General features: G+C 46.0%; 1 protein-coding gene across 2 annotated transcripts; it reads left to right on the top strand.

Annotated features, from left to right (window-relative positions):
• Positions 1–1584: 1584 nt before the first annotated feature.
• On the top strand, positions 1585–14076 carry LOC100915532 (zinc finger protein 420-like). 2 transcript variants are annotated; one of them, XM_031941224.1, is made up of 5 exons: positions 1585–2078; positions 2411–2493; positions 5053–5179; positions 5449–5544; positions 8762–11883. In XM_031941224.1, exons 1-5 carry the CDS (start codon positions 1982–1984, stop codon positions 11200–11202), a joined length of 2844 nt encoding a protein of 947 aa, XP_031797084.1. In that variant the 5' UTR covers positions 1585–1981; the 3' UTR covers positions 11203–11883. The 2 variants fall into 2 exon arrangements, with proteins under 2 accessions (XP_031797084.1, XP_023361210.2); XM_023505442.2 differs by lacking the exon at positions 8762–11883 and adding an exon at positions 13360–14076 and having other exon boundaries at positions 1587–2078.
• The last annotated feature ends 1177 nt before the right edge of the window (positions 14077–15253 follow it).

The raw sequence follows: 15253 nt of genomic DNA, 5'->3' as shown, positions 1-15253 counted from the left end.
GGATTCATTTCCCCAACACCAATTGAACCCCCACTTCACTAGGTTAATCTTCCCTGGGACCTTCTGCTCAAAGTACTCCTTCTATTCTCAAGGTAGTCAGGTTTAGGACTGTTTTCTGAATGGGGCTTGTCAGGAATCTTTGCGAAGTCCACATCGGCCCCTGAGTGCAGAGAAGGCTTCTTCTCAGCCTGACCCTGGTTTGCTGCCCTCCTCCTCCACTGCCCCTGAGGGACACTGGGGCAACCAACGTGTGTCATCACTCACCTGGACTATGGCAATCATTTCTGCTCTCTCCCTTTTAATCCATCTTCTGTTCAGCCCCAAATCAGGTTCCCTAAAACCCTGTGTCTACAGGAGGCCCACTGCCTGAGTCGCTATTCTCTGCTGGGAATTTACGATCCTTACTCCCCGACCGCAGCCAGTCTCTGCAGGAAGATTGCCCGCCCTCCCTTACCCATTGACCGGACTGGCTAATTTCCCATTGGAGATTTCAAACGGAAAAGCCCTTCAGAGGTGGTAGAATCAGTCCGATTTTATAGAAGAAACTGAGCCTCATCAAGACCGTCACTGACTCAACTCCGGAGAAGGGGAGAACCTCGGATCAGGTTCTGTCCCCAACCCCTGGCGTGCTCATCTCACCCCAGGAGCCTTCCAACAGGCTGTATTCCCGACCCTAGGATCCTCCCTCGCCCCTAACCTCCCACATACACCTTTTCCTTCGTGTAGAGCACTCCCCAGACCGCCTTCTGGAGTTGCGCCTCCCTCCCGCCGCATGGCCAGTCAATGCACCAATCTCCTGGGACCCCTAGGACCCCCCCCTAAGGCTCGGCTCCAAGCAGGTCGTGACCTAAAGGGCCCTGATTCCCCACACACACACCCCCGGACCGTCTGGGAGGGCCAGACCCTCCCCGGCCCCTCTGGGAGGCCCCCCTCCCGGCCCCTCTGGGGCGCAGACCCTCCCTCCCGGGCCCCTCTGGGGAGGGGCCAGACCCCTCCCCCAGGCCCGTCTGGGAGGGGTGCCGCACCCCCCCCCGGCCCGTCTGGGGAGGGTGCCGCCCCACCCCACCCACCCCCGGCCCGTCTGGGAGGGCGCCCCCCCCTCCGCGTTGGAGCCGGGTGCTTCCGGGGCGCACGGCGGCGGGGCTCTGACCCAGGGGACGGGGAAGCGTTCTCCCGCCCGCGGTGTGCTCTGCAGGATGTCGCGGGTGAAACGGGTCCGAATAACCGGCCCCGGGGTTTGGGGAGACGCCACGAGTCACATGATGGGTTTAGATCTGAACAGGAGCACTTCCTTTCAGAAGGAAAGAGACGTTCTCCCTCGAGGCCCTCCCTGAGCAGCGGATTCGGCGGCCTCCCGGAGGGCGCCCGAGCTGCACCGGGACCGCGCAGGCTCCCTGATGCAGGCGGCCTCGGGTTGTGGGGCGTGGCTCAGGTTCTGTCAGAGCGGGGGGGCCTGCAGGGCAGGGGCAGGAGCGCCGGGATCCGAACGTTCTCATTCTTTCCCGGAATTCCCCAAGCCGGGTGACTCCCACATACCCGTGTCTCCCGCTGCATTATGGAAACGTAGTTCCAGGGACTCCGTCTGCCAGAAGCGCAGGTGGGGAGGGGGAATGAGCCCCGCGCCCGGAGGAGGGGAGTGCGCGTGCGCGCGGGCCGGAATGCGCAAGCGTGATCCCTAGTGCCCAGATCGCTGCCCGCTCTTGCCAGCGTGGGTGTGTGGCCCCGCGCCCCCTCCGTGTCTCTCTCTCTTCCTGTGCCTGTCTCCGTCTCCGCGGGGCTTTCTGTCGCTCACTGCCCGGGCCGGCACGCGCGGTGCCCCGCTGGGGGGCCGGGGTCCGAACCCAGAGCCTGCCGCCCGAGCCCAGCCGGGTCTCCTGGAGGCTGACGCCGCTGTCCCTGGTCTGGCGGGGAGGGAGGCGGCGGCGGCCCTGTCCCGTCCCCGGGATCCGGCGCCCGCGGGGACCGCGCCCCGCTCGGCGAGATGGACCCGGGCCCCGCCTCCGAGCAGCGGCCGACGGGAAAGCGAGGCCCTCCGGCCCGGGGGAGGGGCCGGCCCCGCAAGCTGTGCGAGCCCCGAGGTGAGAGCCCTGCCCTTCCCTGCTGCTGGGGGGAGGGGGGGCCGCGGCGGGAAGCGTCAGCCCCCGCACCCGGTGCCGGGCGAGGGGTCTCAGGCCGGTGCCAGCCCCCAGTGCCCAGAGCCGCCCTCTCCCCGCCCCCCCTCCCCGGGGGCGGCTGCCCCGGCCCCACACTGGCCCCGGACTCCGGGGGCGCCCGCGACCAGCGTCCCCCGGCCCCACTGGCCCCCGGACTCCGGGGGCGGCCCGCGGACCAGCGTCCCCCCGGGGGCGGCTGCCCCGTCCCCCACACTGGCCCCGGACCAGCGCCCCCTCTTGCCCCTCTTTTCCCGCAGATTCTGCTGCCCCTCAAAAGACAAGCCAAGCCCGGCCTGAGGAGGGAACGACCGCTGGGCTGCGGAAATCCGCCAGGGCCCTGGTGAGTGGATGCTCCTTGGGCGTCCGTTGCCCGCTTTGCCCTGGGACCTCTGACTGCCAGTCCCACTGCGCCTCCCTCAGTGCGTGCAGGGCTCTAAGGGAGCAAGCGCGGGAGTCGGGGCGGCCTGCACGCCTGACACACCCACAGGCCGTGCGCACTTACACACGTGTCACAGGTAGCGGAAGCTGCTTCCGTAACCGTGCGCACACCTGTCACACGTGCCCACAGTTCCGCTGCCAGCGTAGCTATCTGCGTGTGCGCAGGATTGCTCACACTCACAAAGCCCTCTACCCCCCAGTCACATACAGTCACACATATCCATAGCCACGTGCACACACTCACGGATCCCGTGCACACTCACACGGTCACATACCCACGCCCCCCAGTCCTAGAGGAGATGTTTCTCTGTGAGCACAGGCCCTCATCACCCCACATCCTCCCCCCACCCCTCAGCAGGAGTCGCCCTGTCACAGAGTGAGCTGTGGGAGAGGGCAGGGGCAGCCTCTTTTTGGGGAACTGGCTCCCCAGCTCTTCTGCAGCCTCAGGGTTGTCTGTTCCTCTCATTCTGCCCATCCCTTCCGAGTCCTTCTGGGTACCTCTTTACAGAAGGGGCCCTGGTGTATTGAGTGGAGCTCCATTAGTGGATGTCTTTGTTTCTGGTTGTCTCCAGATTATGCATGTTCTGACATAAGCGGGACCTTGACGATGAGCTCTTTGGGCTAAGGGTGTAGACCTTTTGTCCCTTTCTCAGCAGAGCTCCAAAGGGCTCCACAGGCTGCTTTGCACCAACTCTTACTCCTCTGGCATAGCTCTTGGTGTCATCTTTTGAATCTTGAGGTTGTCTGACTTCACCTTTGTTCTATCATTAGTGGTTCACTTCTTACTCATTTCCAGTTGTTTTTATACCTGTGCTGTCACATCTTTGGCCTCCTTTGCATTGGGGAATGGCTTTCCTATTAGGTATTTGTGTAGTTGCCAACATGTCGTATATTAGACCAGCTTTGGGATCAAAACATAATTGGGAAACATTTAACTAAATAAAAGCACAGTAGGACACAGATCGTAGTACAAGTGGTTTTCTAGCCAGCACACAGTATGATTTCTGACCTATATTTGTATCAAACTTGACATTTTCTGCTTTCCTTGTGCTTGCTATTTATTTTGGTATGAAGTACAAAACCTTTTGGATATCCTGTATTCCAATGATCTATTCTTTTTGTGATCTCCATTTGCTTTAGAGTTCTTCAGTTGGGAAAAGGGAAACAGTGGAAATATAGGTGACTTTAAACACAAAAATACCAAATAGAAATCTCCTTAAAAAAAAAAAAAACCTCACCACCTCACCTTAGTTTTGAAAGGGTACCAACTTGACTTCCTTCTTGTTTTTTAGTGGTGTGACCTTTAACATTTAGGTCACATGTCCATTTTGAATTTATCCTGCTATATATGGTTTAAGATGTTCATCTAATCCTAATTCTTAGCAAACTGCTTCCCAATTTTCCCAGAAGTTCTTATAATTTGAGGTTTATCAGACACATAGTTGTTGGGTTTAACTGTTTCTGTCTTCCTATTCCATTTTGCTCCAATGACTTCTTTTCCCAGTCTGGGCTTTAATCAGGACCATATAGTTAAATTTAAAAATGTTCTTACGAGACCAACTTTTGGTTCTCTTCAGTTCATGCTTTCAGTCCTTTCAGAGCTGCAGGTTCTCTTCACTCTTCCACTCACAAATCCTCAAAGGCTCCCCTCTTTCCTAGATCATCCTTTGCAGACCCCTTAGCTTAGCTAGGTTAGTTTTCACCCTGTCTGCTGCCTGCAGTCTTATGTTCCAGGTTCAAAGCCAACTTGCTCGCCCTGCCATCCTCCTGCCCCTGTTGGTTTGGCTGCCATGCTCCCTCTTTGGGGAGAGACTCATCCTGAAGCCTTTGGTCTTCACCTCCCCCTTGCACCATCACTTCCCTGGAAGATTGTCACAGTTATACCTAGTGGGCTGTAAATTCCTCACCAGCAGGGAACGCGGTTGCCTAGTGCCCACTAACATGTTGTACACCATTGCTCTTGGCGTCCTTGACCTGCCACCAAGGCTGGCTCCTCTCTGTCATCTCTTGGATCTGACATACCAGGCTCTGTCCTGAGAACTGGTGATACACAAAAACCAGGAACTCACAATCTTTTTGGAGGGAAGACACGCAAATAACTGTGAACAAACTAAGCCGGTCCGACATAAAACGTAGAGAATCATTACCCCTCCAGAGCCCATGAAGGCACAAAGATGGTGTGTTGACAGTGAAGAGGAGACCATCCAGAATGCAGCTCCTGGCCATACCCAGAATGCAAAGGGCCAAGCTGCTCAGTGGTCGGGTACAAGGAGAACCAGGAAACACAGAAAGGAAAGACTAGAGAGAGGAGTGACCCAGAGTGGCTGAGGGGCAACCCAGAGTGGCTGAAGGGCAAGGAGGGTGGGATAGAGAAGGGGGAGTACAGGGGGCAGCTCATCCATACCTTTGGGCCTTGGGAGAGAACTGCCAGGTGTGAGCAAAAATTGACTGGCTGTTCCAGGAGTCCATGACCTTCCAGGATGTGACTGTAGACTTTACCCAGAAGGAATGGAGGCAGCTGACGAGAGACCAGAAGAGCCTGTACCGGGAGGTGATGCTGGAAAACTATGAGAACTTTGTTTCCCTGGGTAAGAAGCCAGAGCTTCCATGGGGGTTGGGGGGATATTCTTACTGTCTCAGGGCTACTCACCTCTTTCTGGACTTGGCACACAAGGAACAGAGACTCCTGATCTTCAGGAGATCAGTCAAACTGATCCACAGTTTGTGTGACCCCAGCCTGGCTCCCCCAGGACAGAATGCCCAGCAGAAGCCCCTGGCACAATGCTAATCTTTCCCTGAAGAGGGGAGAGCTGGCATGGTCTCCAGAGGGGGCTCCTATTTCTCTCCCCTCACACAGGACTTCCCATCTCCAAGCCAGAACTGATCTTGAAGCTACAAGGTGGGGGAGGTCCATGGACACTGTTGGAGGGAGAACCCAGAAGCCCCTGTCCAGGTGAGAGAAGTAGGGGCCCTTGGAGGAGGTGAAAGCGTTTAGCTAGGTTACCCAAGAGCTAAGTGACCCTTGTCCCTCCAAGGCCTTGCCCTTTGGCCCTGCCCCCTAAGCTATTCTGAGGGTCCAAGTGCCAGCCCTACCTCTCACATCCCTTGTGTCCTTGAGAACTCAGATGCCAGGTGGGTGGCAAACACTGCCCTGGCACTGGACATGAGCAGACCCCCAAGGCCCTTGGTCTGGGCTCCCTGCCCCCATCACTCCCCAACCCCTTGGATCCTTGTCTCTCCCCACCCCAGGAGAGCACAAAGTGCTGTGGACCACAGACCAGCTCCTGTCACGTCTGCATGTAGCGAGTGCTTAGAAAAAGTTGGATGAACTGAACTGAGATTCATTTGTGCCCATCTCCGCCCTCCTTTCTCCTCTAACAACATTGGGCAATTCTGTGCATGGCAGTTCTGGGGGCACCATTGACCTTGGCCATAAGTCCAGCCTGAACCTTCTGCCCATCTCCCTAGGGAGACACTAGGCTTGTTCTGCCTCCCTTTGACTGGTGTTAGCAGGATCCACACTCATGTGTTCCCTGATGCTCTGGCTTGGGGCTGCAGACAGTAGGAAAATGCTCACTGTGTGATTCATAATCAGGCTAGAGATGAGTGATGAGTTATTGGGAAAACTAGGAGGAGGATGTGAGATGATGAGAATAGAGAAGAGGAGAGTGGTCACTAGCCTTCCTATCACAGTCTGAGGTGTGCAAAGTGCTGTCCTTTTGTTTTCTCACTTGGTAACCTCATCTTGGTCACAGACATAAAGGAGTCTCCCTTGGAGTCAGTGGTGGGATGGAACAATCAGAGCAGCAAATAGGATCTGGGAATGCAAAAATAAAAGCTCAGCAGGAGCCAATGGAGAAACCTAGTTAAAGTCTTTCTCTGTACAAACCCAGCATTAGGCAGTGGAATCCCAAAGACCAAAAGTAAAACAGGTCCTGATGTGTAGCACGTGTACCCAGACCTGAAGCAGTTCTGAGAGAGAGCAAGAAAGAGAAGAAAGGAGGAGTGTTAAGTGGGGCCATCAAGAAAGGCCTCAAGAAGAAGGTGGCAGCTAGGTTGGGCTTTGAAAGGAACCTTGGATTCCCTGAGGGAAGCACAAGAAATTCCAAACTTGGGGGCTTCTTTGTTTAAAGGCCAAGAATGGGGAGGTACAGTCAAGCAGCAGCAAACATTTATTAAGCACCTAAGTGCCAGGCAATGTGCTAAGTGTTGGTGATACAAACAAACAAACAAAAAAGTCCTTACCCTGAGATGAAGAGAGTATACAAAAGAAAGCTGAAACTTCCCTTTAAATAGAGGAGATTATGGCTTCCTCTCCAATCAGAGGAACAATGGGTTGACTGGAGGTTGAAAAATGGCAAAATTTCCCAGTGGTAAGTGAAGAAGCAAAACCAATCCAGAATGAATGCAGGTGGGTGGGAATGAGGAAATAAGCTGTTGGAAGATAGCCTGCTGTGCTTACTTTGCTCTCTGTGTTCTGTTTAGTAATTATATGTCCCATCAGGTAACAGACCTCAGTATGTAACCCAGAGGTAACTCAGGAATGGCATGGGGACTGGCAGCTGCACCCTGGGCAGATTGGTTCAAGGAGTTGGGGATGTGGACTTTGCAGATGAGAAGGAAGAAAGCCATCTTCCTGTCCTGGAAGAGAAGGAAGTCAGTTGGTTTGGCTCCAGGGGACAAGACCGAACTTGTCCCTATTGTTGGAAGAAGGGTTGAAATGTAAAGAACTTCCTACAGATGAGAGTAGTCTAGGTTTAGCATCCTTCTTTGTCATTGGAGTGCTGGTGAAGGACATCATAGGAATGATTCTGACTCGGGAGTTGGCTTCGTTGGTGGTGGCTCCCCTTCCAACTGGGGGAGACCCTGATTCTGGGATTTCAGCTCCACAAAAGACTCCATAGCATCATAGATTTGGATCCCCTTCATTTTAGAGAAACCAGTAGGGTGGTGCAGGGAACCAGGCGGAGGATTTGGAATCTGGAAGATGTGAGTCTTCTGTTTGTCTTAGTTTCGTCATCTGAAAAGTGAGGATGATAATGTGAGCACCTCTCTCAGGGGAATTGTGAGAATCAAATGAGATAACATGTAAAGCACTTTGCAAGCTTTTCAGTCCTGTTGGTGATAGCTATTATCTTATTACAGAAGAGGAAACCAAGGCTCAGGTATAAAATGCCACTAGGGCATGGATGTCAGAGGCAGGAGCTGAACTCATCTTCTTGACTGGAAGCTAGTGTTCACAGTATATACAGCAAGTATTTTCCCGTTGGCATTCATGCTTCAATGATCACAGTTGCCTGGAACATCTCACATGGCCCACTTCTCATGTGATATTACTTCTTAAGTTACCTTGACTCCTGTTTTTATGTGTAGGTAGCCTACTCAGCCATTTGGGCTGTCAAGGGATAGTAATCAAATAACTGGATTCTTAGTTAATTAGGAGTTGAGAAACTCTAGGGAGCGAGCCTAGTTAGGAGTCTGTTTTTAACAATAATGACCAGGGTGAGTATTACGATACCAGAGCCTCCACTACTGCCTACTCCTTGGCCTGTATTGATGCTTGTCTCCCTCCTCTACTTACTCTACTCTTCCCTAATCATTCACTTCTTCCTTTTATTATTTTGTCATCTGGAAACAAATGAGTCTTGAGATCCCTTGGAATGTGCTAGTTCTCTGTTGTGCTTTTTATATTCTCTATTCTGAAAGACATGACACACAGACAAATAATACTGCCACTTTCACAAAGGAAGAAAAATCATTCCTACATTTGAGGGATAACAGCCCTTAGGAGAGGAAATGTGGTACAAATCTTCACAGAAGATATTTTCTCTCAGTCTCTGTTTCCAAAGTAAAAACAGGAGCTTATTTCCATCTACTAACCCTAATGCTATTGGACCACCCAACCCCCATCCTCAGTCATTTCCCTTGAGTGGGGGAGAGATGCTGTACTGGAAATCTTTAGATTGGTTAGAAAGATACAGAGTCAATGAATTCTTGGTGTTAGGTATATTTTGGGAAATCTCACACACTCTGAAATGGATCTTTGAAGAATAGAGGACTTGATACTTGTCTCCATATTCAGAAAATAGGAAAAAATTATTTTCTTTTCTCTGCCCTATCCTTTCCTCCTTTTTTTTCCTCTTTTCTTTCTCTTTCTCTTCATATTTCAGATCGGGAGACTCAATCAGAGACGAAGAAGATAATCCCAATACAGTGCACTTCCCTTGAAGACACAACCCAGGAAAAACTCACAAAGGGTGATCCCTGGGATTGTAAATTTGATGAAGATGGAAACTGTAAAAACAACTCTGACAGATGTGAAACTAACAACTATGAGAGAGATCTGATGCAAGGAACTCAGGATAAAATTTTTAATAAGGTCAAGGACTACAAAATTAATGAGTTCATGAAAAGTTTTGATCAAAAGTCAATCCTTGATACACAAAGCAATGTTTCTTCAGAAACGAGTCTTTGTAAATCTGATAGTTCAGATTTGAGTGATCATAATGGAATCTCCTCAGGAAAGAAACCCCATAAGGACAATGGATGCAGTAAAGCCTGCAGTGACTCCTCAGACCTTAATGAAGATCAAAAAACATGTACTGAAATTGGCAGTGCTCTTCAACAGAGGAGATACCTTGCTCAGTGTCACAGAAATCATTCCTGTGAGAAACCATACATCTGTAGAGATTGTGGAAAAACCTTCAGTCAGATCACACACCTTATTGAGCATCAGGGAATTCATGATGGAGAGAGACCCTATAAATGTAGTGACTGTGGAAAAGCTTTCACCAATAGTTCATCGCTGATTCTACATCATATAATTCACAGTGGAGATAAACCCTATGAATGTCATGAATGTAGGAAGCTCTTCAGCAATAGAACAGGACTATTTGTACATCTGAGAATTCATACTGGAGAGAAACCCTTTCAGTGTAACATATGTAAAAAAGCTTTCAGCCAAAAAGGTGACCTTTCTCGACACCAGAAAGTTCATACGGGAGAGAAACCTTATAAGTGTAACGTATGTGGAAAAGCTTTTAGCCAGCAAGGACATCTTACTGCACATCAGCGAATCCACAATGGAGAAAAACCCTATAAGTGTAATGAATGTGGAAAAGCATTCAGCAATAGCTCATCCCTTATTCTACATCACAGAATTCATAGTGGAGAGAAACCCTATGAATGTCATGAATGTGGAAAGCCTTTCAGTAATCATGCAGGCCTCATTGTACATCAAAGAATTCATACTGGTGAGAAACCCTATAAGTGTAATGTATGTGAAAAAGCCTTTAGCCAGAAAGGTCATCTTTCTGAACATCAGAGAATTCATACTAGAGAGAAACCCTATAGTTGCAATATATGCAAGAAGGCTTTTAGCCAGAGAGGAGATCTTTTTCGACATCAAAAAATTCATAATGGAGAGAAACCTTATGATTGTACTGAATGTGGAAAAGCTTTCAGTCAGAAGGGAGACCTTACTAAGCATCAAAGAATTCATAGCGGTGAGAAACCTTATAAATGTAACAAATGTGGTAAAGCCTTTAGCATCAGCTCCCAGCTCAATATGCATGAAAGAATTCATACTGGAGAGAAGCCCTATAAATGTAATCTATGTGAAAAAGCCTTCATCCAAAAAGGACGTCTTACTGAACATTACAGAATTCATAATGGAGAAAAACCTCACAAATGTACTGAATGTGGAAAGGCATTCAGCCAAATTACATACTTGAGTCGGCATGAGAGAATTCATACTGGAGAGAAACCATATAAATGCAGTGAATGTGAGAAGGCCTTCAGCAATAGCTCAGCACTCAATGTACATCAGAAAATTCATACTGGTGTGAAGCCCCATGTATGTCTTGAATGTGGGAAGGCCTTCCTCCAAGGTATAGGCCTTAGTTTACATCAGAGAATTCACACTGGAGAAAAACCATATAAATGTGACATATGTGAAAAGGCGTTCAGCCAGCGGGGAGACCTTTCTAGGCATCAGAAAATCCATAACGGAGAGAAACCCTATAAATGTAGTGATTGTGGAAAAGCTTTCACTCAGAGGGGACACCTTACTGAACATCAGAGAGTCCATAGTGGGGAGAAACCATATAAATGTAAAGATTGTGGTAAAGCTTTTAGCAACAGCTCACAGGTCACTCTCCATTACCGAATACATACGGGAGAGAAGCCTTACAAATGTAATGAATGTGGACAAGCCTTTAGTCGTCCAGGGAGCCTTAGTGAACATCAGAAAATTCATTCTGTGGAGAAACCTTATAAATGTAGTGAATGTGGGAAAGCCTTCAGCCGCAATCTGTACCTTAGCCGTCATCAAACAGTTCATACTGGAGAAAAGTGCTATCCTTGCAATGAATGTAGTAAAGCCTTTCGAAATGGCCACTGTCTTACTCTACATCAGAGAATTCATAGTGGAGAAAAACCCTATCAATGTAGTGAATGTGGGAAAGCTTTTGGCAGGAAACTATACCTAACTCAACATCAGAGAATACATAGTGGTGAGAAACCTTATGAATGTACTACATGTGGTAAAGCCTTCACTCGGTGTACAACACTTATTCAGCATCATAAAATTCATACTAGAAATAAACCCTAGAAATTTAAGTTAGATATATACTCTTAAACATTACCTACAAACTTTTCAATCAAATTACTGTGGTACTGGACCAAGAGTAAAAAGACAGATGGTGATACCATCTATCTAATAAAAAATAAGAGGGAAAAAGATTAGTGTTTTATAAACTTAAAGTAGCAAGAAAAAATGTATTTGATAAATTTACTTGGGGAAATTGATTAGCAACATAGCAGAAAATGGACTTAGAACTACATCTCAAGACTCCTCCTGATCTGTTGCCTCAAATATATATGTAAAATGAACTAAAAGTAGGGAGAGGGATAAAACAGGATTGTGCAGTTATTTCAATTGTAGAATTAAGAAAATGTTCTATTAAATAATTACAAAGATCAAGTTAAGATGTATTTGAGGATAAAAAAATAGAAAAGTATGAAAGCAATATAGCCCAAGTTAAAGTTGATATTAAATATTATTGATAAATATGAAAAGAACAAAATCTACAAAGGTAGGTCTTGGTAAACAATGGATAAATGGTCAGTAGGTGTGAAGAGATAATTATCAAATTGCTAATAACATGGAAAGTATTTTGTCTGTCAAAATTATATATGTTGAAGCACCAGCCCTGAAGTCAGGAGGACCGGAGTTCAAATGTGAACTCAGATACTTAACACTTCTTAGCTGTGTGACCCTGGGCAAGTCACTTAACCCCCAGTTGCCTGAGAGGGGGAAATTATATATGTTAAAGTTTCGAGATACTCATCAAATTTTCAATAAAAAAGTATTTATTAGAAACAGTGTTATGAAATTGAAGAAGAGAGATTGGTAATAGATTTTTTTAGAATGCATTTTCTCAGTACACGGTAAATGTCACCAAAAAGCATTTTGATTGGTCATTGCATTGAAAGGGTTATCAAAAATAATGGAGCTATCTGGTCAAAGATTTTAATATTTCATATTCATTTGTAATAAAAAGAACTGGAAGTACCTGAATTATCTAGCAATAGGATGTTGAAGTATGAGCCATTCGTATAATTGCAATTAAAACAGACAACTTTGAGGAATATGATGAAAGTTGATGAAGTCTTTATGTAGCAACAAGGATAGAGTAACAACAAGCAATGGTCACACTAGGTATACCATGTAAGGATGACTGGAAAGGAAGAACAAAAATTTGAAGGGGACTTGTGCATATTCAGGTTCAGCCTGTAAGTGGCTGTGTAGTATTACTGTTTTATAGAAAGTGATAAATATGTCGAATGCAGAAGTACACGGAAAAACAATTGAACTGATTCAAAGTTGACTAAGCAGAATTGGTGGGGGGGGGGAACATTCTCAGTAACAATAGTGGAAATGGAAATAACCCAAAAAGAAGATGAAAAAAATTTTAGTGCTATGAAATTATATTGACCAAGGTTGGCTCCAAAGAAGTGATTTGAGTCTCTTATACTCTCATGCACTGTCATGATGGAAATCTACAATAAAAATCGAGGCAAAAAAGTTTTGTGCACAATCAGTTGATTAGCAAAGGTAACAGTTGCCAATAAATTAGGTCATTGGCTCCTCAGTGATAGACAAACTGAGGATTTACAAAGGTTATTTTTATAGTCATAAAAGAGGAATGGACAAATTGCAAATTCTTGGAAAACTTGTTTGAATTCTGATTGGATGGTGTTTGATGCTTGACTTGAGGTTAAGCTGGGTACATGCTGGAATATTCTGAGGTTAGCTATGCACTATTGCCGATATTTGGGGTTTAGGCACATTGGCATAACTATCAATCTGGTCACAGTTTTACATCACTCTTGATGTGAAATTACTGTGCTAACTGATAAGTGATATTACTTGCAGTAAATACTGTAGAGAGTGCTAACTCAGCTGACTACAAGAGGGAATTTGAAATGGGGAAATAATCATTCCAACTCAGTTTTGCAGGGGCTTAGCTCTACCAAAAAGAGTAACAATCTCTGACTGTATCTCTTAATCTAAAAGCTATCTATACCTAAGTTTTATATGTTAAAGTAATCAGTATTGAGTTAATTAAGAATTATGTCTTAGGATATTCCCACCACTTTGCAGAGATGGGGTAATATGGGTGTGGAAGAGTATATAAAATTGCCACTTTTTGATACGTTGGTTGGTTTTGTTGAATTATTTCTTTTTCTCTCTCTCTGTTATAAGGGGTAGCTCCCTGGGAGCAGTTCAGGGAAGGATACGTTGGAAAATGTAAGTGATATAAGTTCAAACTATCAATAAAAATTATTTTAAAATGTAAAGTATTTCTGCGTAAAGTTAGTTATATTAGTATTTCCATTTAAGTTTAATCATTTAAAAAGAATTCATTTGCAAAGTATGTGAATAAGCTTTTCACAACGGTTTATACTGAAGGAAAAAATCCCTCAAAATTATGCATGCAAAAACCTTAGGTGACAACTCATTCCTTATGCTGCATCAGAAAAATCGTAATGTAAACAAATCTCATAAATATAATAGACAGGAAAAGACCTCCCTCGGCAGTTTGCAATTTACTGAAATGTGAGAAATCATACCAGCAAGACAATGCCAATGAAGATAATGGGAAAGTCTAGCCCTAACCAATCCCTGAAGTGCATCAGAGTAGTCACAGTAAGAATCATCAGGGTATAAATTTAGGGCTAGAAGAGACCTTATAGCTTCCTTTATTCCAACTCCTTCATTTTACAGATTAGAAATAAGTAAAAATGAGCAGTTGCTCCTTTCCAGACAGGATACAGGGTACCTGACAGCATGTGCCCTACTGCTAAATCCACCCATCTCTCCAGAATGTCCACCACTGGGCCTGTGCAGATAGTGCCCTTTCCCCTCAGAGGGAGAGGGAACAAGCATTTATTAAATAAATGCCTACCATGGGCCAGGCACTTTGCAAATATTTACAAATATCTTCACAGTAATCCAAAGTTGAGGAAATTGATGAATATAAAGGTTAAGTGATTTACTCAGTCACACAGCTAGTAAGTGTCTGAGACTAGATTCCAACTTAGATCTCCCAGGCCTAGTTGTGACAGCCCCGCATCCCCTTCCACAACAGAACTATTCATTTAATTGTGAAAATGAAAGAATCATTTTTCCTAAAAACATTCAACTAGTCTTTAACAATCTCTTTAAGATAGATTTTTAAAACCTTTTCTGTCATCAACCCTTTGGCAGTTTGTTGAAAACTATCGACCCCTTTTGGGAATGATTTTATATAAAACATATATATATATATATATATATATATATATATATATATATATATATATATAATTTTATATAAACTCCATAAAAAGAAGATACAGTTTTTTTCCCCATACAAGTTTATAGATTCCCTGAAATTCGAATCCCTGCCCTAAAGAGTCTTTCAGCCTGGTCAAATGTGGATATTTGGAGATATTTTTGTTGAGATATTCAAATGTTCTTTCTCTTTGACTATTATCCTAATCTAATTGAAGATTTAGTCCTTCCAGGCTGAGCAGATCTCTGCTTTTAGAAACTGGCTAGGCTTTTAATAAGAATGATGTAAAAAGATTTCAGTGTAGTAGATTTTTCAAAAATTGAGTAGCTATATGGTACAGTGCTTGGTCTGGAGTCAGGAAGATACACTCTTCATACACTAATGTGTGGCCCTGGCCAAGTGACTTCACCTTGTTTGCTTCAATTTTCTCATTACAATGAGCCCCATCTGTAAAGACTGCTCCAGCGTCTTTGTCAAGAAAACCTCAAGTGGAATAAAAGGTACACAACTGAACCCAATTGAAACATGATGGAACAAAAAAATAATTTGTCATGAAGGGAACATTTTACTGGCACTTTGCTGATGATAAAGAGGAAATGAACATTAGTTTCATTTCAGGGGACTTCTATTCTGGCAGAAATAGTATGTATGCAGAAAAATGGACAAAGTGGCAAGCTGACTGGTTCCAGGGCCAAAGAAGCTGGATTCAAATTCCACTCTTCTGCTTCCTACCTCTATGGTCCTGGACAACTGGTTTCATGCCAATTCTTCATCTGCAAAATGAAGAAGGGGTTGTGCCAGGTGGCCTCTTAGGCATTTTCC

The sequence above is a fragment of the Sarcophilus harrisii genome, chromosome 5, assembly GCF_902635505.1.
Source record: "Sarcophilus harrisii chromosome 5, mSarHar1.11, whole genome shotgun sequence".
Taxonomy (NCBI): Eukaryota; Metazoa; Chordata; class Mammalia; order Dasyuromorphia; family Dasyuridae; genus Sarcophilus; species Sarcophilus harrisii.
Note: the sequence above shows the minus strand (reverse complement) of the source record. Positions and strands in the feature narration are given on the sequence as shown.

Bases quoted from the DNA above. Each gene is read 5' to 3' on its own strand.
- LOC100915532 (XM_031941224.1), top strand. From the start codon at position 1,982: ATGGACCCGGGCCCCGCCTCCGAGCAGCGGCCGACGGGAAAGCGAGGC. The intron at 5,180-5,448 runs GTAAGAAGCCAG...CCCCTCACACAG, and splicing joins TGAGAACTTTGTTTCCCTGG to GACTTCCCATCTCCAAGCCA. The intron at 5,545-8,761 runs GTGAGAGAAGTA...TTCATATTTCAG, and splicing joins ACCCAGAAGCCCCTGTCCAG to ATCGGGAGACTCAATCAGAG.